The sequence below is a fragment of the Petromyzon marinus genome, chromosome 11 (assembly GCF_048934315.1).
Source record: "Petromyzon marinus isolate PM22_M1 ecotype Great Lakes invasive population chromosome 11, UKy_Petmar_22M1.pri1.0, whole genome shotgun sequence".
Taxonomy (NCBI): domain Eukaryota; kingdom Metazoa; phylum Chordata; class Hyperoartia; order Petromyzontiformes; family Petromyzontidae; genus Petromyzon; species Petromyzon marinus.
Window position 1 is genome coordinate 9608347 of NC_133677.1, and position 26326 is coordinate 9634672.

The window sequence follows — 26326 nt, forward strand, 5'->3', positions numbered from 1 at the left end:
AAATAAATACTGTGCGGTAGTCCAGTAAATAGGGTTTGCGTGTAATTACTGGGTCCAACAAATGTGATGACCAATATATAATTACTGAAATCGATAATGCAAGTAAATTTGAACAAATTAATGGATTATCAACACAAACTCCACTGAATTACATCTATATTCTCTTGAGGCAGGCCCTCGTAGTAAAAAATGTCCCTTTTTGAATGCTGCTTAAACCATATTCATGCTCTGAGATCCATTTAGGTCTCAAAACCCAACACAGTGGTAGTTTATAGAATATCAAAGAATGTAGCACATTGGTATATTGGCACATTTCAACTACGGGCATTCATCTGCCACCTAAAGTGAAACAACCAGTGAACATTCCATCGTTTGTGTGCGAGGGGACATTGTTATAGATAACAACTTAGCAGCCCAACTACATTTTTATGGCATTGACCTCCGAACATAAAAACACAGTGGGCACATGGCTCCTTTTTAAAAATGTATATAAAATAAATAAAATAAAAATGTCTTGCTCGTTAGCTGGGCATCGCTTGGGCTCTCAGGTGCCATACAATTTTCTGTCCACCTTGCAAAATATTGTTTTGTCCTCAACAGAGAAATCGTCTGCAGAGGACAACATATTAAGTCAAATATATTGTATTAGGACACCGATCTCATTCACAAATCACGTATTCTCCAGGAAGAAATTAGAGCGGTGTTAAAATTAAGATCAATTTAGCACATTAGGTATCTTAATCATTAAAGTGTATAATTATAACACGATGAATTTCGTCTGGAAAGTCTCACTGAGTCTCAAGGCTATTTAAGAAGGGTCTTTCACATATGTTTGGCAATGTCTCTGAATGTTATTTTTACGTGGGAGAAAACCAGAGTATCAGGGGAAAACCCATTTATATATATGTGAGGGAACGACACTCAAAGGTTCACAGCGGTGGGCTCGCAAATTCATTGGCTGTACTGCCATCGCCTGGCCATATCACAGCTCAGTGGGTTTGAAAGTTTCACAAATGCATGCGATCCATCAACCCTTACCTCCAAAGTGGTATATCGCACTGGTACTTAATGGCTGAACAAGTTAAGCTTCACTTTTATGTCTTTGGCCTTGATAATGCATCGTCAATACAAAACACATTACAGTATATAATGTTCATTCTTCGATGGTTTGCACTTACAGAGTGACACGAACTGTGCTATTCCTTTGTGATCTGTGCAGTTCCAATGTTGGAATTATTTTAATACTCGGCATCTGATGAAAACAAGTTTAACTACATTTTCAAAGAAAACGCTGTATATCGTATTTAAAATTAGTTGCAAGCCCCGCTGCAGCAAAACGTGTCAATTTCAATACTGCTCCGTAGAAAATACCACTGGAATATAGATGACACACTTATGACATTTAAATTCATATGGTTGCTCTATGGAGAGGCAGCTAAACAGATGCGGGATATTTGGGGCTGCTGCAAATATCAGCCCTGCCCCTTGCTCATATGATGGAGCAGGCGGACAGAATAACTTCGACTTTTTGCAAAACGTGGGGACCGATTTTCAGAGAGCCAATGCACAACGTAATTGAAATATATCTTCAGAAAAGGTTTAAAATGTATTCCTGACTCCACTTGTTGTTTGCCACTGCAGTCTCTGCTGCCTTTAACATGACGAATGAAAAGCATCGCTTATGTGCAAGCCGTTGAATCGGTGTGTCAAAATCACCGCTCGTTTGTCCGTTAGGAGCTGAAGAAGGAGTTCGAGGAGAGCAACGGGATGGTACAGACCCCCGTGACACGCTGCCCCGCAAAGACGGCGGACAGCTACGACGGAGGCAGCGGCAGTGGGAATGGGCATGGGCACTCCTCGTCTCCCGGGCACGGACACTCCTCATCTCCTGGGGAACCCAAGCCCAACGGCGCTCCCCAGGGCATCAACGTGGAAGGGAAGAAGCTGAAGAAGCGGCTGGTGTGCATCATGAACTGCTGCACAGTGCAGAACCCACACCACATTGATATCTACTCTCGCAAGGCCTTTCCCCTCACCTTCATCGTCATCAACCTTTGCTATTGGATCTACTATCTCTATCTGTAATCCACATGCGTGCGAATGAGTGTGTGTACGTGTGTGTATACCTGTGTGTTTGCGGAGCAGTAGCGTAGTGGTTGGTGCACTGTGCTACACACCTAGCGCCTGAGTTCAATTCCTGGTCGTGGAGTACATTACCGGCGATTATCTGAATCTGTCCTGGGTCAATTAACCTTAAATGAGTATCTGACACAGTGTGTAAAGATCAGCACTGGGGAGACAAAGGCGGCCATGCATGGTGTTGGCTCATGAACCTGCTGATTTTACTGTGTAACATTTGTTTTTTTGTTCCTGGGTAGTAAGTGTTTTTTTCCTAATTGCTTATGCCTCGAAAGTAGAGAAAATGGCTATTATCCTGCACAAACTTTGCTTTTGTGACCAGGACAATGATATTTAGAAATTTACCTATTTTCCAGAACATTGCAGATCGATTCAGTGCTGAGTAAACTTGGAGTAACTTCTAAAACATTCTAGAACTTTCCAGTAATATGAATAGTAGTATAAATACAGGGGCTTTAAGCCCACCAGTTCAGTTTAGTTCCAGCTGCCTAAGTGGATACATAGGCTGCAAGCATCCGGCAGACGCTTTGTGCTATGTCTGCGGCCAATTTATCAAGACAAGAGTGAAAAAGTACTCTGTGGAAGCATCTGCTAAGATGTGTGAGGGCTACAAGGCATATTTCGGCATGCCTGTTGGGGATCAAGACAAACCCTGGGCACCTCATTTCACTTGCGAGCAATGCAAAAAACTCTGGAAGGCAAGATGGACAATTGTTGCTCAGAATTTTATCTTATAAAATTTGTTAACATTTGTAAAATTGTAAAGGTTTTTAATTTTAAAATGTTTTACAATTTTCAATGTTATTGAAAAAAAGATATCACGTGTGAAAAATGTTGCGAGAATCTCTTACACATTAGTCATGGGTGAAATAAATGTATTTTTATAGGATGGTACAGAGGGGAAAAGAGAGCCATGAAGTTCGCTATCCCAAGAATTTGGCAGGAACCCACTGACCACTCAAGCAACTGCTACTTCTGCATAATGGACCCTTCCAAATGTTGGACTGGCAAGAATGCACCTGCTATCACGTATCAGGTCCTTCCTTCATCCATCACCCCGGTGCCACACTGCCTTGAGCGCCCCATACCCACTCATCCGGAGAGAGAGCAACAGTCTTTAGAAGAGAGCAGCAAGTCAGAGAGTGAGGAAGACGTTGTAGATCCAGATGACAATTTCAGAGGTGGAGCCAAGGAGAGAAACCCATACTACTCCAACCAAAAAGACCTCAATGACTTGATCAGAGATCTTGGTCTCACCAAGTCCAATGCCGAGCTTTTGATGTCTAGGCTCAAGCAGTGGAACTTATTGGACAAAAGTGTGCAAGTCGCAGATCAGAGGAAGCGTCAAGATGGGCTCTGCTTCTGCCACAATGTGACCAGTCTGTTCGAGGCAATCGGAATCGCCTGTAACCAGAATGAGTGGCGCTTTTTAATTGACAGCTCATCCAGGAGCCTCAAAGCCATTCCGCTCATTCGGTGCACCTCAAAGAGGATTACAACAGCATCAAGACCTTGCTGGACGCCTTTAAGTATGATGAGTATGGCTGGGAAGTCATCGGAGACTTTAAAATGGTGGCATTCCTGATGGGTCTCCAAGGCGGTTTTATCAGCACCAAGGCGTACTACCACAGGCGGGACTGGCCACAGTGGACCGAGTTCTCTGTGGGGAGGAACAACGTCAAGTGGGAGCCACTGGTGGATCCCCGGAAGGTGCTGATGCCACCACTGCACATCAAATTGGGCCTTATAAAACAATTTGTCAGAGCTGTAGATAAGGAGTCGGCAGCCTTCAAGTACCTTCAAGACTTCTCCCCTAAGCTGTCTGAGGCAAAGTTCGAAGACGGTGTCTTCGTCGGACCACAGATAAAGAAGATCCTGGAGTGCAATGAATTCCCCAAGAAGCTCACTAGTAAGGAGAAAGCGGCTTGGGACAGCTTTGTGGTTCATGGCTTCCTGGGCAATCACAAGGTCGCCAACCATGTGGAGCTGGCTAAGACTCTGGTGAAGAACTATGGCACAATGGGCTGTAGGATGTCTCTCAAAGTCCATATCTTTGATGCTCATCTGATAAATTCAAGGAGAACATGGGAGCGTACTCGGAGGAGCAAGGCCAGCGCTTCCACCAGGATATACTGAACTTTGAACACTGCTACCAAGGACAATATAACGAGAACATGATGGGAGACTACATTTGGGGGCTGATTTGTGAAAGTGATTTACAGTATAATCGTAAATCTTGAAAAACTACTCACTTTTAAATCTTTTGTAGTCATGTTTTTGTATTACTTTAGTGCAAATACATGTTAATTTTGATTTATATGTGTTTTTTTCTGACTTTATGTGAACAAAAAGACACAAATTCGGCCGTTTTCTCATTGAAAATAGGTACATTTCTAAATATCACTGTCCTGGTCACAAAAGCAAAGTTTGTGGGGAATAATAGCCATTTTATATACTTTTTAGGCATAAGCAATTAGGAAATAACACTTACTACCCAGGAAAAAAATTGTGTTACATAGTCTTCTTTGGTTCTTTCAGTAAAGTCACGTAGAATGAGAATGAAATAATAAAATAAAACAAGACAATAAAATTCTCACGACGTTTCGGCCACAACACAAGCAGCCTTCATCAGGTGAAAGAACAGAACTGTCGGGACGACAGGGCTCTTTCACCTGATGAAGGCTGCTTGTGTTGCGGCCGAAACGTCGTGAGAATTTTATTATTTTATTTTATTATTTTATTCTCATTCTTCGTGACTTACCGAAAGAACCAAAGAAGATGAATCCTTGCAGTCACGAAAGCTTTAAATCGAAATTGTGTTACATAGTGTTTTCATCGGTTATTACTAACAGCACTTGCCCCAACGGGCCTGTGTAGGCTATGGGTTATCTGTCTTTTTTTTGTGCACGTGTCTGACAGGAAGAGTGACATCATTATGAGGATTCTGCTCCACAATGCCAGCAAGATTATTGTTGGATACCTGCCTGTGCACAATATCAATGGCAATTTGGGTCTGTATATGGCCGTGAGCTTCTCCGAAGTAAACTGGGTGGAAAATTACTTCCTGGAATAAAGGGGTCAATACTGGAGTTGGAGACACAAACGCAGGTTGGGGGTTAATGTAGGCTGCACTATCCCGCTGTGTGTGCTCTGTTTTGGCCTTCACAGCACTTGCCCGAGGCACGCTAACAGGGGAATTAGTATGTCTGTTTACGTCTGAGTGAGTAAACAGCCACTGGCTGTGCGTCATAACTACCAGGGTAGATCAGTAAAGCAATCAGATAGCACAGAGTTTTGCAAAGAAAGCAGTGTAAAGTCAATGTGTTGGGAATACTAACACAGGCAGTTAAAATTACAACAGATGTCTGTCAAAATATTGCAACACCTGCAGCATTATTCTCACACCATTATTTAACAAGATGTTGTTTGCACATATAATTTAATGGCATAGCTATATTCATTTAAAAATCCTGTTAAACTGGCCACAGATACACAGTTTTTTTTAAATATCCTTTGGATTAGATCATCTGCTTAGGGCAGGAATAACTTTGCCCTATTCTATATAAATGACAAAACCAATAAAGCGGACATTTGATGCATACAATTTCTGCTCATTCCAATGTCCTTTATTTCACCAGACTTGGGCCAATTGAGATGAATGATCCCATTTTAAAAATTATATCTGGGAAAATACAGCATTAAAATCCAGCTGCTTGATTATCTTGCGTAATCAAACATTGTCAATATATTTGTATACAAATCCCTGTTTACACCGTAAGCAACCCAATTATGGTACGTGTTGATAACATAGTAAATCCATATGAACACCTCATAATTTCTGTAAATGATGGAAAAGTCACCAGACAGAAAAGTGCGTAAAAATAAACAATCAATATTTGTCATTTAAATTCAGGCAACAACATTAACTTGCATTGTGAGTTAAGTCTAATTCAGCTAACATATGTGGATCTATTGTAATATTGGCAGAATTGTTTTCATCTTGATGGTTCAAAACAAGGTTGTTGTGCATTATACTATACATGCAGTATGGTGATGTCATGTGGCATGCAAGGCATGCTGGCTGAGTTTATGGCCACTAACGGATTTTGATGTCTAGATACCACTACTTGTGTGCATTGTTACTATTTTAGAAATACAATCATAATTTGTGCCACATTGGGATGACATTGGTAAGTGCTCATGCAGCATTCACAAAACCTTTATGGACTCAAGGTGAAACTGTGATCCACTATAATGGACATATGGTTTCTTTATCAATGAACTAATAATGTGCAATACAAGGTGAGATATGTGCATTATGAAAACAACAGTAATGACTCGGTTTGTTTGAAAGACTAATTAGAAAATAAATATACACAAAACATACCCATGAGCCAAGACCAATGTGGTTGAGCAAGTAGCTCTTAATATAATTCAGGCAACAGATGAAATTTGCATCGCGAGCTGAGTCTGATTCGGATAATAATTATTTATTTACATGGCTCCATTCTATCCAGGAGGTGGACTCAGCCTGTGATTTATAGCACGCTATTGTGCCCTGGTAATATGCACAAATGTCATCTTGCGCCTACGTATTTGTGTTTTTTGTATCTTCCCTGGGACACATTGATTAATTTGAATGCATCCGTATGCATCCGTACGGCTCACTGCTGCACCTTGGCTGCGCAGTGCCACCTTGGTTGAATAAAGCCTCGTTGGCAGGTTTATAATGAGTTAATTGTTGTGTACGACCGTAATGCGCGAAACCACTGTGCTACAGCTGCCAGCATGTTGGAATGGGATATAATTAAATACCACATGATGAGCTGCAGAATGTGCTATTAATTGCCTCTTCGAAGGAATGAGTAGTCACCTTAAAATTAATTTATAAACTGCCCCAAAGCACGGATTAGTATAAATGTTTCCATTTAATTGCAAGATCGTGAAAAGCTTTCGGTGTACTGTCTAAAACACATTGTGAAACTTTTGTAAACGTTATTTTTTTCAGTACTATATGTTTTTTCCTGAAATATTCTATATGTTGGAAATGTACAAATATGGAAGAATAAGAAAACAGAATACCATGAATATTTTCAAATGTACATTTTGCAATAATTAATATTAATATAATCTTTAAATTATTTAGCGATTTTAAAGCTTTAAAAATCGCTGGTTGACATTTGGTATGGGAACTAACTTGATATCCATTTATATTAATGTTATTCATACTGTGTGTAATAATATATTTTTTATGTATTTATAGTATTATGGATATTCATATAATTAATATTCACATGGATATTATTAATTAATTTATACAAAATGTGTACTCATTATGTGAGGCTGATGCACAAATTGTACTGTACATGATATTGATTGGATTATCATTGCATTTCATTCAATATAAAATCCAATGTCTGGGGGTAGAGCTGGCTTTAAACAGAATATATTTTAAATGCCAATACATAGCCCTGGAGTGCATCTCAGAAGAAAGCGTGTCAGTGTCAGATATAAAATCTATGGACAGATGTCCGCCGGTTCCTTTATACTGTGGAAGTTTTTCTTTTGCCAGTGACAAGAATTGTTCTCGAACACCCGAGAAAGTAAAAAAAAAATGCACAATGAAACTCCAGACTTAGTGTATTCCCAACCAGTACAGTTACCACCGAATCATCAGTGACTTATTTTGAAAAAGCAAGTGTCCTCTGCTGACATTGTATTACATTTGACACTGATTGTCTAGAGACAGGCAAGTTGTCACTAATGAGCATCTCGCAACGAGAAATATTGAAAAGGACTGACCCCTATAACGTGCATTATACTTAGCCCTGTTTTAAAATGCTCATCTCAAGCCAAGCGAAAACCATTTATACTATGGCAGTAGATGCTATTCCATGTGACTGGAAATCATTGGATAAGATGCTCGTGTTTGATGGGAGATCGCGGGTCACTGAGACAGGAGCTGCAGTGGACAACCAGAGGTTAGTGATTTTTATCGCCAACCTCTGATGGCGATGGGGATACTGCCAGATGGTGGGATACCGCAAGAGCAGACTTTGACGATAGTCCATAATAGAGGTTTTTGTGTTAGATCGCGTAAATATAAATGTGTCGTTAAACCCGCCACCACCCGACACAGCCAATTATTAAGGCTTTTCACGTAAACAAAACATGGCAATTCTTTAAAAGTTCAGCACACCGGTGTGTTGGAGAGTAAACCCACAACATTTACAATTCGAGTACGACGTTTCGTCAGTAATTACAACGAGCTTCATCGGGCGGTCAGATAGAGTTGACACCATCAGGTGATCGTGTCAACTGTGCAGCAGTTGACACGATCTGTCAGACAGAAGTGATGGCAAAGATGCGGTGGCATCAGTGACATTGAACTCTTAATCTTGAACGGAAGGCGAGTTTATGGAGCATTCCTTGCCTGCAAAATGATACTCGTGTTTAAGTTATTCGGGATAAGAAAATGTCTTACATTTTTTTTGTGCCACACAATTACTATACTTTGTGCTGCTGAAATAATCCAAAGTGGTATGGCTCAAGAGTGAGCAACGGAGAGGCTATAGTTGTTATTATTGCTGTGTTCCTTTTCAGATCCTCATATGTGAACTTTGGAAGGGATTAGTTGCTTTGCCAGGGCTCTGAATTGGGTATTTTTGGAGTTTTCACATCCGACTTCAAGGTTGACAACCAATATTACTGCGATAAGATGCCATTTGAGCACGTGGCCACAGTATTTAATGCAGCTTTTCAATGTATATGTTAAAATTTGCGATAGTCTAGTGTTTTGTAATGTTTCTTATATGTGTAGCTATTTCTTAATGCCTAACTTTTAATATGTATTAATAATAATGAGAGAATGTTGTGGGCACATTATAAATCAAGAAAAAAACGTGTGTAACTGAAAAGCGTTATTTGCAAATCACATCCAAAATGTGCGATTATGCCATATTCTAGGAATGATTTAAACTGATAAAAAAAAAGTAACACTGTAGTATACATAAGTATATCGAGTGGTGAACTTTCTGTCAAATATGCTGCGTGCACAGTATTGTCATATTTTTATGTAACCGATGACCTGCTTTTTGTTGCAGAGTATGACCTTTGTTTAATGCTTGAGCTCACACATTGTCGCTAGTAGTCAATAACAATTCAGTCTTGCTAGTCTCTCACTGTATGCTTCAATGTCATGTTCGCGACACCACTTCAATGAACGTACAATTTTGTCACTGTCCTTTCGGTCATCGTGCTGCCTGACATACTTGAGAAAAGCTTCGCACAGGATTTAGTATTCAAATTAAAAGACGGTCGTCGTTGGATCAACCTCCTCTGTGATCAGACCACTTTCAGAAGCTAACAAATACTACAGTGGTTTGATTCCACAAATTGGCACGCAATTAAAAGGAAATGATACTGGCTGTTTTGCCTCAAGCTCCGTGCAGGAGTTAAAAGCTGGGGCGAGCCTTTGGTGTAGACACCTGCAGTGGATGATTCATCACCGAGGGAAGCAACTTTTTATAGCTGCCTGTTTCCTGGAGTTGCTGGCTCAATGACACTTAAACCTTGTGCATGTGTGCAAACTTCCCTTGAATGTTCGCCAATGTATGCCATCCTGTATATACTATTAGCTTGGGTTTCAGGTAAATCTGGCCAACGTCGAAAAGTTATACTTTCATAATCTCAGTGCCGCTTGAAGATATAAGGGATGTGACATATTCAAGGCCGCATTTTGACCAACAGTCCAACTCTTTGAAGCAACACAGCAGTGCCAACATGTGCCACATGTATTGATAATGCCCCAAAGTGTGTCTCTGGTGGGTGAGTTGTGTTTTGGAGTGCTAGCTGTTTTACTTTGAGAGAGGATGCAGGGTTATCACTCGTTGCATGATTCCATATGTGATGTGTACGTAAAGGCTTGCTTTGGCTAGCATGGAAGAGTAGGCCAAAACACCCTCGAGAGGAGCTGTCGAGAGCTTCCTGTCGTGGATGCCCTTCCATCAGAAATCGCAGGGATGCACCTTTACACGAATATGTTGACTGCAAAATTGTTTGGGCAAAATACAGCAACGTTATTGTATTTGCTTGTTCAGTTGATGTATGTCTCTCACTTTATGTGCATCCCAACATAACATTTAAATGTTGAGTGTTTATGTGTTAGTGTGTGTGCTAACGTGTGTGTATGTGAGAGAGAAGGATGCCACTTGTGATTAATGCTGAACATTTAATTCCAGCAACTCGGTCACCTGAAAGCTTTTTTGGTTACAGCAATTTTAAAACAAATATCAATGTTGTCTTTCATCATTATATAGACATACCGTGATGTATTTACATTTTGCGTAAAATGTGTTTATACTGACAAAGAAATGTATGTATTGTATGTTGAAATTATTTAGCACCGTACGTAGCCAACCGTGCTAATAGGAAGTGCGGGCAATGACAACAACACAACAAAAATCAGACACTCTGACCTAGGTAACACTAATAAGACCTGCACAAGTAAGGAGATTACTTTACAATGCAACTCGGTTAAAAATGTAAATTCTTTAAAATGAAACGCCTCAGTGTCGGGCGTGTACACACACACACACTTATTGTGGATATGCTTGATTTTCTTTGGAGTGCAACAATCTGTGCCAGAGGTGATGTTAGAAATCATCTTTGTTCAGTGTTGAGTTTAGTGCGTCCGTGTAACCTTTTTTGCTGGCTAAAGGCAAGGGCAGTTTTCAGTATGCAGCATCTATTTATTTATTTATTTTAAAAATGAGGCTATAAGTTTGTATATGAAAGCCTCATAACCTACCTTGACATTGTTGATAATTTATAAACTACAAAACATTACCACGCTGTATGGGTAGTGCAATGTCTCGATGGCCATGTCGATAAAACATATTGAAAAAGGTAGCACGTTACTATATTTGCAATCAAGATATTCTACGCTCAAGTTCAGTCTACTGTACTGTATGTTAAAAAGCCCTCCGACTTCTTTGAGATTTGTGCTGTTGTGTTGCTCCACACGATGTCGATTTGCTGAATATTGAGCTGCTGAGGAAGCTCCCACTGTGAGGTGAAACGTCGGACAGGAGGCCAAAGAACACGTGACACAACCTGAATACGCATCGGAGAGCTATGTAGCACAACACTGAAGATCTAAACTTAGATATTACAAATTGGGGAGAAAAAAAAACTTCCAGGATTCACTTTGCGAATTTGTGTAGCAGGCCATTCATTTTCGCTAAAATGTATGTATTAGCTGGTGCAAATTTAACAATGTAGTGATATTGCTGTAACGCCTTTTTAATATACGTGCAATGAAATTTGTTTATAATCAGCCACGACAGCTTTTTCTTTGGTCAGATGTCGTTTATGATGCTGACTAAATGGCATAACTGCCAACACTGCGACCAATTAAATGTAATCCAATCGTTTGCATGTGTAATTTAATAATGGTTGTTTTAAATGTAGCCTTTATAGCTTGCATCCTTGGAACAACTGAAGCATTGTACGAGTAAACTGAGTTATTTGCCTTCACAAAGCAATTTTAAGCAAAATCACGCTCTGCAACATCCGCATGCCAGAAGCAGAACCAGATGGGACTGGACAATGTCTGTATATTTTACAATAAATCAACATTTATGTTATTGTCCTGCATCTGCACATTATATGACCTGCATATGCTAGAATATAAAAAACACATTTTATTTTTCACGCACACCTCATAGACCCTTATGCTCCCGCCATTGTCTTCCTTCTGTACCCCCACATTTTTTGCCTCAATCGGGACAAGAGTGACTTCACAATACCCACGTTCTGTGAATGCCGCGTGTAATTTTACCACGAGATTCCAAATGGGAAACGAGATTCCACATGTTGATTCTTTTTCTGATTTTATTGATGAACACTTGTGCGGATGGGAGAATTCCATGGACCAGCTGTGCTATTTAAAGTAGAGGGCTAAAAGCCAGCAATTGAATTGTACGAAGCTGCTGTAGAAAACAGTACATTTCATTGGAAGAGTACACTAATGGGGCACCTCCAGTCGCGCACAAGCGTGGTCTACGATCTCTCTGTGGTCTTTCAGCCAAGGTCTAAGGGTTGGTGGCTGCCGATATTATTTATTTGAGGTTTACTAATTTATGTAGACGGTAGCATCTAAAACACGTGATCAAGGAGTGAACGCTCTCTTGCTTAAAAGTGTAACGTGATGGCTTATCTCAATCGTGACGTGAAGTTCAAATTAAAGATAACAAGCAAGCCGAGGAGACTTTGTATGGTCGCAGAGGTGCCGGATGCTTTTGAGCAAATGCATTAATAATAGCTTATCAACAAGATATATTCCAAAGAGCATTTCCATACATCCGTCGTACAGTTTGTGATGTGGCTGATATGCACGCATGGTACAGATGCACGGAACTGTTGGCATGTAGAGCCTTATATTCTTGGTTCTTTCGGTAAAGTCACGTAGAAGGGAAACAATAAAATAATAAAAATATAAAACAATAAAATTCTCACGACGTTTCGACGGCAACACAAGCAATTATCATCAGGTGTGAAAACCACAACAAGAAAATTAGAAAAAAGTGGCGGTTATTTTTTACGTTAGCACCACGGAGAGAGATTTGACAGTTTGTTCAGATGGACGAGTCCATCTATGTTCGGAAAAGAGGAGGGGGGAGACGAAAATAATGGATACGGTCTGAAAGCCACCTTAAGCGTGATCAATCAATTAAGACCCGAAATGTTTTATCAAATCCTTCCAATGATTGCTAAGCCAGAATCCATCTTCTCGGTTGAAATTGTCTCTGTGTTTGTATATGTATATGTGGATAGCCTCATGAACGAATCTCTCATGGTAGCCAGATGGCTTGCAAAGAACCTCTGTCTTGGAGAAGTTAATGTCATGTGAACCTACTGAAGGGCTAAACTTTGCAGTCACACCTAAACACATACCAGTTAATGATATCATTGCCCAAGTAGACGTGGCTCTCAAGGGCCTGGGTCACATTGCTGCAGACGTAGCAAGATCTGAAATGGCTGCAACCCTCAAAAACGCTAAGATGCCAGCTAGCAACCTGAGATAAGATGAGCGTTTTGAATTATATAAATTAAAAAAGAGAGATGACATTGTAATCCTCTCAGCCAACAAGGGCAATGCCACTGTCATCATGGATAAAATAGAATATAACAACAAAATTCAAGAATTACTCAACGATGGCAGCTATACAAAAATAAAGAGATCCCACCAACAGCCTCGTCATAAAAACCAACAAAATCATTTCTGATTCAACTGCATTAATTGATCAAACTAAACAGTTCTCATTGAAACCTTCTGCTGCCAGGTCACCAAGATTATACGGCTTACCAAAAATACATAAAGTAGATAAACCCCTTCGTCCCATCATCTCTACTATCAACTCCCCCACCTACAAACTGGCTCGTTTTCTGTCTGAAATCCTGCGGCCTTTCACTGAAAAAACCACCTCTGCAGTACAAAATTCTACTCACCTGGTATCGACAATCAAGGGTATTTCCCTGTCCCCAGACGACCTGCTTGTCAGTTTTGATGTAGTTTCCTTATCCACCAAAGTTCCTGCACCTGACACCATCGCAATCATTGAAGATTTGGTTCATCAAGGACTAAACACTGACGTACCCCCCCCCCCCCCCCCCTGGTAAGACACTGCTAAACCAATACATACTTCACTTGGAATGGAACTTTCTACAAACAAACTGAGTGCACCCCAATGGGCTCCCCCCTATCTCCGGTTGTCGCCAACATTTTCATGGAGAAATTTGAGACTGACGCCATCCAGACTGCCACTCTGCGCCCAACCTTATGGAAGAGGTACGTGGATGACACTTTTGTCATCTGGCCACATGGCCGGCCTACTCTAGACCAATTCTTCGACCACATCAATTCCATACACCCAGCCATCAGATTTACCATGGAAGTCGAAAAAGATGCCAAGCTACCTTTTTTGGATGTCCTAATAAAAAAGAGACCTGATGGTTCAATGAGCCACTTTGTCTACAGGAAAGCTACCCAATCGGATGCTTACCTGAAACCGGATTTCCACCACCATCCATCCCAGAAGAATTCCCTCATCAAGACTCTGCACCATAGAGCCCAATGCATATCCGACCAGGAACATATAGCCAGTGAACTCAAGCATGTACACCAAGCTCTTAAGGCTAATGGTTATTCCGACTAGACAATCCGCAAAGCTATCACTCCAACCATGAAGAAGGACCCGCTTGAGGAGCCTTTCAGAACCATCACTTTACCCTACATTGCGGGGATCACAAAAAAGATCTCCAAAATCTTGAATAAACACAAGATCCAGGTCCGATTCAACACATTACATAAAATCCGTGATCTGGTTCCGTCTGTAAAAGATGTGATTCCAGACATACAGTACCCTGGTGTCTACAAACTAAGTTGCCTCTGTGGTAGTAGTTACATTGGAGAAACCAAACGCCATGTCTCGGACCGCATTCGTGAACACAAAGCAGACCTGAAACACGGTAGGACCAACACCTCGGCCGTGGCAGATCACTGTTATAGTTCAGTAGGTTCACATGACATTGACTTCTCCAAGACAGAGGTTCTTTGCAAGCCATCTGGCTACCATGAGAGATTCGTGCATGAGGCTATCCACATATACAAACACAGAAACAATTTCAACCGAGAAGATGGATTCTGGCTTAGCAATCATTGGAAGGATTTGATAATCCATTTCGGGTCTTGATTGATCACGCTTAAGGTGGCTTTCAGACCGCATCCATTATTTTTTGTCTCCCCCCTCCTCTTTTCCGAACATAGATGGACTCGTCCATCTGAATATCTGTGAAATCTCTCTCCGTGGTGCTAAAGTTAAAAATAACCGCCACTTTTTTCAAATTTTCTTGTTGTGGTTTTCACACCTGATGATGTGTTGCAGTCGAAACGTCGTGAGAATTTTATTGTTTTATATTTCTTTATTATTTCATTGTTTCCCTTCTACGTGACTTTACAGAAAGAACCAAGAATATGAATCCCTGCAGTCACGAAAGCTTTAAATCAAAATGTAGAGCTTTAATGATATTTTCCACCATGCAATCCAAAAGAATGTTTTATTTAAAGGCAAATACAATTGTTCTACAATAAACATAGCAGTGGCTTGAGCTTGGTGTTATGATTCAACGTGTTTTATAGCTTCTAAGCACATTCCTTGCATGCAGTTCTGCTCATGCATGCGTTGTACAATGCCACTCACGTAAATAACGTGTATCTTCACAGCCGTTATTTACGTATTATTTTAATTGGAGGTTATTACAAAGATTATGGGCAATAGGCCTCTCTACCTAGGTTGAACTTTTAATTTTCACGAAATGAATGCATATTATGTGATATACTCATGAATGTAATAGCCATAATAATGCAAGCCAAAGCTGTGTTGAGTTCAGCATCTGCACGCCTACTGAAAAGGAGATGACATAACGATCAACGTCTGTCCAAGTTCCCTGGTATTTTCAAGGATCTGGACTCTATACTGCACCCATTATAGGCTATTTACAATGTTAATTTAGAGGGGTAGTCTTGCCAGCCAATAAAATATGCAGCCCTTTTCATTGAGAGAATCCCATGATAATTCAGAGGCATGACTCAAGGAGCACTATACTTATCAAATATAATTTCATGGAAGTCTCTAAAGTGCTGTATATTTTATAATCATGGTACAACGCTAAATATTAGCATTTATAGGGTCCGTAAATGCATCAATAACTGAAAGCTGAAAGCCCGAGGCATGCAAAAACAAAAAAGCTCTCTCAGGCAATGTACTCACCATTCAAATGTAAACTCGATGTCTGCGGATGCATTGCAAGGAGGCTGTCCATTGTCATATAGGATGGTGATCCAAAATGTATCTGTGCAGTAGAACTGCGTCATCACGAATTAACAAGAATTTCTGAAATTAAGAGCAATTTGACATCCATTCTAAACCCGGTATATGTTCTGAGTAAAGCTGGGGTATACGATAGCCTAAATCATCGATCGCTCTCTCGATTATCGGTCGGGTTCCTCGACTCATTGGATAACACAGTCGTAGTTGGATAGAAAGAGTTTCCCATCTCTTTTCCACGTGTGCCGCTGGACACGTTGACATTTAAGACGTCATAGGCGTATCATGCTGAGCGTGACTTGTACGGGCAGTTGTAATTTTTAAAGGGACCTATAATGGAATAATCAACCACAAAAACAATGTTGAATTATCCATAATCGAGGTTTTTGGGTTAGATAGCGTAAATATAAATGTGTCGTTAAAAATATAGAATTACAACTTTTAGTCGATTAATTTGACTTAAGCACCAATCGCCCCAGCTGTAGTTTTGAAATACAATCTACATTTCCTTTGGCTGTACGTATATAACACTTAGCACACGGATTATTTCCATTGCCAGTTCATCCAGAGTGAGAGGGTTGTTTGGATGCAATGTGCAGAGAGATCTTTCCATCACCCTGCACGATTAAACCCACTCATACGTGCAAGGTGACACTTGTGCATTGCATGGTCGTATTAATTGGAAAACTGGAAAGTTCAGCTTGCAGTCTGAAACATCAATATGCAGGTGGAAAGTTTTTTTTTTTAATGACAATTTGATTATATATTGATATTTATTTACCAAATACTGTATTGTACTACAATTTTTCGAAATGCACAGTATAATGGGATCAGTAATATGAGGTTATTTTGTAATAACTTACTTAAACACACTACTGTGTGCTGTACATAAAGATTTTATAGGCTCAAATAAACTTAGTACTCGCTTGGTTAGTGAAAAATACATGTTTTTTTATGTAGTAAATCTTCATGCCATAACTCTACCTTGGAATGCAATTGTGTTTTCTTTTGCTTTCATATTGTTGGTGTCCGGGTCCAGGAACCTATAATTGTTTTTTATGGCTGTTAATTTTAAAATTGTGCTCATATTGCCACTGTAATAATGCATACTTTTTCAAGCATATTAAATTAATTTTGGGGTATTATGAATTCAACTCCTGCAATTAATGCACATACTATGGTTAATAAATGTACTGCAACTTTCTATTAAAGGTGTGACTTTGTACTGACTCTTAGGTAATTAGACGCCCACAATACAAAATGTTTCTGTTTAATGCTGAACATGCTGATCTCATCTTCTTGGTTCTTTCGGTAAAGTCACGTAGAATGAGAATAAAACAATAAAACAAAATAAGACAATACAATTCTCACGACGTTTCGGCCTCAACACAAGTAGCCTTCTTCAGGTGAGGAGAGACAAGTCTGTATGGAAGACAGAGCTCGAATGGACGCCGTCATGTATGGACAGCGTTTATTAAGCTGTGTGGGCTGAGTTAAAACATGAGTCTGTACGTTACAAGCAATTACCTCCAGAGAGGGGGAGGGAGGGGGGGGGGTGCTGGAAACACAGGCAGAGAGGAATGAAAAGGAACGTGCCAGTCAAACAGTGTGGACGGAGTCAGAACAAGAGCCCGACCAATCTTCGGAGAGGGGGAGGGGTGAGGGGGCTGAAAACAAATGCAGAGAGGAAGAAAAAGACTAAAGAAAATGAGCAGGTATAGCAAGGTACGATGTTGTGTCCTGAGCAGCTTCATGACTATGCTATAAACTGGACTACTATACAGTACAATATTGTATCTTCAAATCTAAACTACATGGTATAACATTTGACTTGTGATATTACACTATGTATTATTCTATGAACCCAACTATATACCACACTGCTGTATATTCACTATGCAATTACGATGCTATATATTGCCTTGTGAGTTCTGTTAAATATTACAACGTTATACTATTAATTATTATACTACATGTTATAAACCATACCATTGATCATGGTGTGAAAAGTATTAAGAGGCAGTGTCAGCGAAAGGGCTGTGGTCTGATAGTCACCGTGAAATACAATCAATTAAGAACCGAAATGGTTTAAAACATCTTTCCAATGGTTACTAAGCCAGAATCCATATTCTCGGTTGAAATTGTCTCTGTGCTTGTATATGTAGATGGCCTCATGAACGAATCTCTCATGGTAGCCGGTTGGCTTGCAAAGAACCTCTGTCTTGGAGAAGTCAATGTCATGTGAGCCCACTGAATGTTGATCTCATTGCACAATGCTGATCTCATTGCATTGTGAAAATTGTCATTCGAATAGTTTTATTATACATTGACCACACACAGCAGAATTGAATTATGGAAGCCACTGCTGTCTAAAATCTTGTCCATTTGGTTAACTTCACTGTAGATATATTTAAATTCTAATTATGACCCCCATCTGGTTTGGTCATGTGATCACAGCATGCTTTCTTACGTTTTCAGATTGCAGACCACACACTTTACTGCTATTGTCCAGAGGATTTTTTTTTGCATTGTGTAGATTTCTTTATAAAAAACTGATCTTATACTACTTTAGGCTTATTCATTTCCAGTGAGTTTTGATCTTGCCTTTTTAGGTTTATATTGATTGTCTAAAAGTTTCCAGAAGCCACTTTATACCACGTCTTCAATGGCAGTGGGAAAACTTCTACTGATGATTCTAAGCGCGTTACCACAAGGTAATTATTATACTACACACATGTAATATGTTTTGTGTGAAAATTAACGATTCATTAGTTTGCTCGTGTTGTTGTTTGCGTGTATTCCTACACCGTTTAAACGATTGTTTTGCCCTTTTTTTGGTCACAATTATTGTTAAGGACAAATTAGGTGGAGCCGTGGCAGAGTGGTTAGCTGCTCGGGTGCTGCACTAAGAACCCACCTACCTGAGTTTGATTTCTGGCCACTGCTAACATCAGTGGCAAGTGATACCAGAACTGGTCCTGCCCTCTGTCTTCACCAATTCGCACTGACCAGCGTGCTGATGTATGATTAAAAGTCTCTCGTGGCTCGCGTGGTATGGAGAGGTCTTCTTCGTACATTGATGGATTGATAATGGCTCTAATTTTTATTTTAAACACAAACAGTACTACAGTTGTATGCCATACTAACTCAAATAGCAGTGCAATGGGACGCATTACAAAAGTAACCCAAAGACAACAAAGCTGAATGCTTCTTTTTGTACATGCTGATATTATCAGACCGTGTTCGCGAACACAAGGCAGATCTGAAACACGGTAGGAACAACACCTCTGCCATGGCTGATCATTGTTTTAACGCTGTGGGCACACATCAAATTGATTTCTCCAAGACGAAGGTACTATGGCAAACCCACTGGTTATCAACAAAGATTTGTTAATGAAGCCATCCGGATATATAAACACAGACACAATTTCAAACGAGAAGATGGGTACAAACTGAGAAATCATTGGAGGGACGTTATTAACCAGGTAAAGTCATAACTGGCTGTGATGCTTCCATCCTACCTGCCTATGTTAGCAGTTAATTCCGACTCCCTGAGTTACATTACCTTATATTCTTGGTTCTTTCGGTAAAGTCACGTAGAAGGGAAACAATAAAATAATAAAAATATAAAACTATAACATTCTCACGACGTGTTGACTGCAACACAAGCAATCATCATCAGGTGTGAAAACCACAGCAAGAAAATGTTCTTGCTGTGATTTTCAAGAAAATTATTGCTGTGGTTTTCACACCTGATGATGATTGCCTGTGTTACAGTCGAAACGTCGTGAGAATTGTATTGTTTTATATTTTTATTATTTTATTGTTTCCCTTCTACGTGACTTTACTGAAAGAACCAATAATATGAATCCCTGCAGTCACGAAAGCTTTCAATCAAAATGTAACATTACCTTGTTAAATGTATTTACATTACCAGGCTAAATGTCTCACTAACATAGCTGCTGCTCCCTGTTCCTCGATGCGGCGGTGACGCTCGTTGTTTAATAGGCTGAATGTCTCTCTCATTAACACAGCCGCTGCTGCGGGAACCGTCTCACATTGACATGCAAATCTCTAATCTCGAGCAATACAATGGCTTCTTCAGCACCGTAGCCGTGGGGTCACATTAACAGATTGACATGCTCATCTCTAGCAACACAATAGCCGAGGTATACCTAGCTCTGCGATCTGACATTTACTTGTAAATTCCATCTCTAGCCCCGCCCACTTATCATTGGGTTGTACCCATCTCAAACCAATATAACCTTTGGCTGCAGTAGCTCTCTCGCTATATTTCTTCCTGCCTCAGCAGTCCGTCTGCTGTATGTTTTCACCTGAAGACGATTGCTTGTGTTGCGATCGAAACGTAGTGTATTTTTATTATTATTTTTCTATCGACGTGACTTTACCGAAAGACCCAAATAGTATGCTGATATTCCTGATTAATCGGGTTGATGATGCCACTCCACAACGCCCATATAAAACTACAGTACTCTCTGTAAAAATTGTACACGGTGGGATTAGCTTTACATCAGCATTTCTCCAAGGCCCAAAATCTAACCATGTTCAACAGTATTCTCGATTAAAATGCGAATGCAGTGTGCAATGGTGCAGTGTGCATCTACTGATGGCATCAAATTAAAATCTGATTGTTACTGAAGCAAGGACCTATACAGCACTGGTTGATAAGAGCCTTATGTAAATATAAATACACAAATGTGATTGCTTTGAGAGGCAATTCGTTACAGTTAAAAGTGGTGGCTATAGATGTAATACACTGCTTGCGATAAGATAAAGAACATACAAGATGTTCCAACTCTCTTGTCGATTCCTAAAGTGAACTATGTACCTGAATATTTTTATCCCTAAGGTTCATTGATAAGCTGAGCAATTGGACTTTATCTTTGCTTTGAGATTATAAGCTTTTACTTTAGTACTGCCTATTTGAAGGATTATATCTAAGCTAGCATCATCGAGCAACTAACCTGAGACTTCTACTTTTAGGGTAAGAAATTACGTTACGTGGGATGGAACAGAGTTCCATTTCTGGCCATGGCTAGCAGATTGACACATGACTGTAAATTACTGTTGTTAAGAACATTATGCAACCAGAGTGAAATATATCATCTGCTTTACCTTCTTTGCAATATTTTCACGTTAAAATATGAAATAAATTGCCAATAATTCTCTGATAATGGAAAATTGGCCCTGAGAGCAATGTATTTTTAATGGTAGAAGTTCCAGGTTATTACATAAATGTTGAAAAATTTGAGATTGGTTTGCTTGAAAACCATTCTGACTCTTTTAATGTTCCAAACATTTGTGATGCAATTGTAATACTGTATTGTGTAATGCCCTCTGTAGTACGTCACTGTAGCTATGGATATAAGGACACTTTTATGCAGGGAAAAAAAATTGAAAGCAAGCAAGAAAAAATGTTAAATAAACACTTCCATTATTTAAAATAATTTGAGTTTGATCCTTTAGTGATCATATACAATGTACACTTATCACCCCTATAATTTTTTTTAAATCTGTGATTTCTTTGTTATGTCAAAAAAAAATCTACATTTAATAAAAACATTGGCAGTCACATTAGCATTTTATTTTATATCCCAAAACTAATTTAAAAACAAATCTATTGTATAATTAATTGAAACAATAAACAAAATGACTGAAAAATCGATTTACGCATGTTGAGTTTCAATTTAAAAAAATGTACAACATTATCATGTATTATTGGCTTTCTAGTAAGAAGAGGTAGTGACAAAGCGTTTTTGATGCCACTTTTTTAAATCTGCAGCTAGGAGAGAAGGATATGTGGATGGAAAGAAACGTGGGTGGATTTATTCAGGGTTTTATGAGAGGGTAGAGTCATGATAGTGCCACATGCTATGCCAAGCTCTGTATGTGGTCCCAAGCTGATGGATAATGAGATCTCTGTGGTGTCATGTCCCTTGAATGCTTTGTTCTTCAACCCAATAATCCATTGTGCACTACAGGGCTGCCTGGCATTTTGACAGCTTGTTTGCTCAAAGCTCTCAAGAGCCCCTAAAAGGAAATTTGGCCTACTCTTCTACACCAGTCAGACGTACTGTAAGAGTTGGCCGTAATCATCTGATGATCGGCTATCTGTTGCGCATCCAATTACATTGCAGGGTGGTCAGAGACTGGGGGGGTTGGGGGATTTTAGAAACTTGCACCATTGCTTTAATTCCCACGCCAGGACAACAAACTGGTGACCGCTGTATTGTAAGTCCACTTATATCACGCAGTATTCCGAACGGTGCCAACATTTGCAGGTAGTTTACATTTCAAATGTTCACAAAAGTGGTTACGTACGTAATTCTCGTGATGGACAAAACATTCTGAAACTGGTTAGCCTGAGGTGTGGAAAGAATGTCGGTCCTTGGTACAATGCCGCACTTATGGGGTGCGCATGGGCCAGATTGCAGATCAATTGGAGGAATTTGTATTGAAGTGAATTTCCTTCCGGTGCTTGTGGATCAATTTTAGAAAGCTCTTTTTATGGTCCATTCACATACGAAACAATGTATTTTCACACCATGCATCAGTTGGGGGGGGGGGGGGGGCAGGAGGGTAGAGGGAAATCGATGAGATTGGGGGAAGAAAGCTCCCTACCCTCAGCAGTGAAATGAGCCATAAATTCCTGGCCGATGTGCAAAACCACGTGGCTCTTGGTGTCCGTAAAGCCTTGAAGCCCACCTGCCATGGAATGTTCTGAAGGTACAAATGGAGGGGAATTAGAATTTATGTTGCACTGCCTCCAATGCTTGTGGCATTTCCCAGAACAATAAAGCAATATTTGCAGCAGCAACAGTGGAAGCAGCACACCTATCATCGTCAACATCCTCAACATCATCGTCATGATGTGTGTCCCTGCATCATCTTCACCACTTTTGCATTCTTCATGTACGTGTGCGACACTTTCACCATTTTCCCCGCACAGATGAGAGCAACAAGAGCCTGCTCAAAATGCTATTCAGCTGTTCTGCCGATTTTTGTAGAATGCAGACAACAAGCACGCACATGACTTGGGACAGATTGGGTCGCCATGACCTCTCCCCCACCCCCCTCCACACTTTTCCCTTAGACACACTCCCAAACACAATTGTTACCTTCCACATGATGGAATAAAGTTTCTGCAATTGTGGCAGAAACTTTTGGAGATCATTGTATGCGCCAGAAACCTGCCCCATGATGGAAATTCTGCTGTGCGGAATACGTGTCGGTGGAATTGGTACGTGTTTTTGAAAGTGCAACATGGGGCTTATTGTATGTGCTAATGGCTGTTATACCTGCAAGTGCCAACATGTATGTTGTGCGTCCGCGTGCGAGCGGTGGTGCAACGGTAACATGCTGCACTATGAACCCGGCGACCCCAGGTTCGCTTCCCGCTCATGGCCAAGACAGCGATAATTGTCTGAACCGGTCATAGGCCTCCCCTAGGTCGACTCAGCCTCAAATGAGTACCTGGTGTGGTGTGTAAACATCACCACTGGGGAGACAAAGGCGGCCTGGCGTGGTGTTGGCCACCCACCCACTGGTGTGCGGTGCCGGTCCTCATAGGTGCTGCTCGCTGATAGCACTTGCCCCAACAGTCTGTTCAGGCTACACGGGGGATCTTTGTATGTACGTATGTACCATCTTACACATTAAAGTATGAACCAAGCCACGTTAAGTTTCATTACATAGACGGAAGTGGTGTGACGATAGATCTATCTAAAACGGAGCCATATTACATGCATTTATAAAACTGAACCGTCATTAGAGTGTGCAATTGACTGCAACGTTAAACCTTCGCACAGCAAGTTCAAAAAGGACACTGTGGAGCATGACCACATTGTGCTGTGACCTATCAGTATGCGAAAGGTTCCAATAATAATGAACAATAATTGCCATCAATTATGTGTTTAGCCTGGATTTAGATAATTTCTAGTGCAGGATATTTCACACCAATTACCAATCACTCGAGGAAAGTAGTTATTCACGTAGACGTAGTCAGCAAGTATTGGCAGAACATAATCACGTTATTCATATTTCTCTGTAGATAATGATAAGCGTAAGCTTGAAAAGCAACAGGCCAATGTGCCTGGTGAAAAAACCCTTTAGCAAGTGTATATTACCTGCTTTGACATACGAGCCTGGAAAATGCACATTGACAAATAATAAAAGCTGAAAAGTACACAGATAAGCATTGAGAGCAGAGCTACACACGTGGAGTTACGCACGGTGAAAAATAACCTCATAAATGTAGATGCATCTCATTTATTTAATGAAAGGAAGTGGGTTTGGGAAGGCCATGTCGCAATAATACATTATGGCTGGTGGACTACAGTCGAGACTAACGATGTAGTGCAATTTATAGATCGTAGCTGATGATGATTATAAAGAGGAAGTCACCCAGAAGTGGTCTCAAGCATGTTTAATTTATTTTATTATCGTTTTTCACATGGCTAGAGTGAAACAAAAGTGGTGGGACATTTATCCTCGTATCATTTTATATCAGTGGATAATTGAGTTATCAAGAATATTTTTAGTGATATGCAGAGATAATAGGATTCACCAGTTGTGCCAAATTTCAATAAATATAAGAGTAGAATCATTATTACTGCACTCATGTAAGCTTTAACATGCACTAACTCAGCAAATGCCATGGTGGCGAAAAAGTAACTGCCTCACCTGGTATGCAGGAGGTCGTGGGTTCGATCTCGACCCTGACGCCTGCTGTATATTTGGAGTTTGCGTGTCTCTCCCTGTGGTCACGTGGATTTTACTCCCGGTCCTCTGGTTTTTCCTTCCAAATTTAGAATCAACATCACACGTTCAGAGTAATCTACTTCTTTGAGCTTTTATTTCCGGCCTGGTCGCTTCTAAAAAGGAGCCTTACCTAGTAAAAATTTTAAATAGTTGTGTTCATAGTTTAAGTTTAAATGGAGCGTGTTGTCAGAGTATAAGGTCCCTGTTTAATAGTACAAACCAGATTTTTGAAAGATAAAAAAACAATAGTGGTGATTGCTCTTATGCTACCCTATACCACCTATCATAATGTCACAAGAATGGCAAGGCAATGGTTTTGCAATGATTATTTCTCCTGTAAAAAAACCATGCTATTTAGTGTTATTTCATTTGACTATTTGAAAAGCGAGTTTTACCTCGAGATATTGTCCACATCATGATAACATTTTGAAGGGAACACTGAACTTTTCTAAAAAAAATTACTGAACACAATTTGTGCAGACCCCCTGATCACTCGAAACTTTTACACGCACGAACATTGAAAGCACATGACACATCCATGATTCACGAGCACTGGCATTTCAGTCGTATTTTCATTTCAATTCTATTTATATTTTACCCGTGATTTAATGTTGATAAGTTTAGTAAGCGCCACAATGGCCAGAAGGAGGGGTACACGTGCCACTTTGAGAGGCGCCGAGAGTTTGTACTTGGCAGTGGAGATCTCTATGCTTGAAATGCAATTTACCGGAGTCCCAAGGAGTGGAGTCAGTTTTTTTTTACGATCACATATGAATACAGAACACACTCGCTGTAAGCACATGTACAACTGTGGTAGCGCATGTCAGTAATCCAGATAATTGATGAAAGTGCGTTTGTAAGCGTTCCCCGTGATTACCTCTGTTATCTACTCAACACCGTGATGCAGTACAGCACACAAGCTGCACCAGACGTTCACTGCTATTTGCGTTTATGTTATGAGCTTTCTACGGGCACTCTTGTTTTGGTAATACATGTACATTTGCTGAACGTTGAAATCGCTTAAAAACACACCAATCAGGGGCCACTTGAATGTGAATATTGAGAGTGAATGAGTCTTACCGAGAATAGCAAAGGGCCAAAACTACAAAGCACACTGGCATAAACATGCATAATGTGCACCTTTAGTTGCATTTGTTCAATTGGTACATAAATTGATACCTCTTCAAACTTCCAAGATTCGCTGTCCACGAGTGCAAAAGTGATCGCAATCGCCCGTACAATTGCTGCACGTGAAGGCAAAAAAAAATATTCGAGACTAAATCTGAATATGAATGTTGGGGCTGAAAAAACAACAACAACCACCTGCCCTTGCTCAACTGTACTGTCCGCAGTGACAGACATTGCGTGTGGCCTCCTGTGCCCTGAAAGCTTCAGTGCCTGTGGCTGCAATCTCGTGAGCATGATCCCAGCCTGCTCCTCTGTCAAGGTCGTGCCATCTGAGCTTGTGCCTTCGGAAAAAATTGGTTCCCCGTGCGCTCTCTTCCACCTCTCTTTGA

General features: G+C 40.3%; 1 protein-coding gene across 4 annotated transcripts in view; it reads left to right on the plus strand.

The window, feature by feature from the left end:
* The window catches only part of LOC116941233 (gamma-aminobutyric acid receptor subunit pi-like), a 55915-nt gene extending 38685 nt beyond the window's left edge, over positions 1–17230 (plus strand). For 3 of the 4 annotated variants that reach the window (XM_032952057.2, XM_032952055.2, XM_032952058.2), the window contains exon 10: positions 1735–11786. In XM_032952057.2, coding sequence (XP_032807948.1) covers positions 1735–2085 — 351 coding nt within the window. In that variant the 3' untranslated portion in view covers positions 2086–11786. Of the gene's footprint in view, positions 1–1734 lie in introns of all 4 variants that reach the window. The other variant, XM_032952060.2, reaches the window with a different exon arrangement.
* Positions 17231–26326: the final 9096 nt, after the last annotated feature.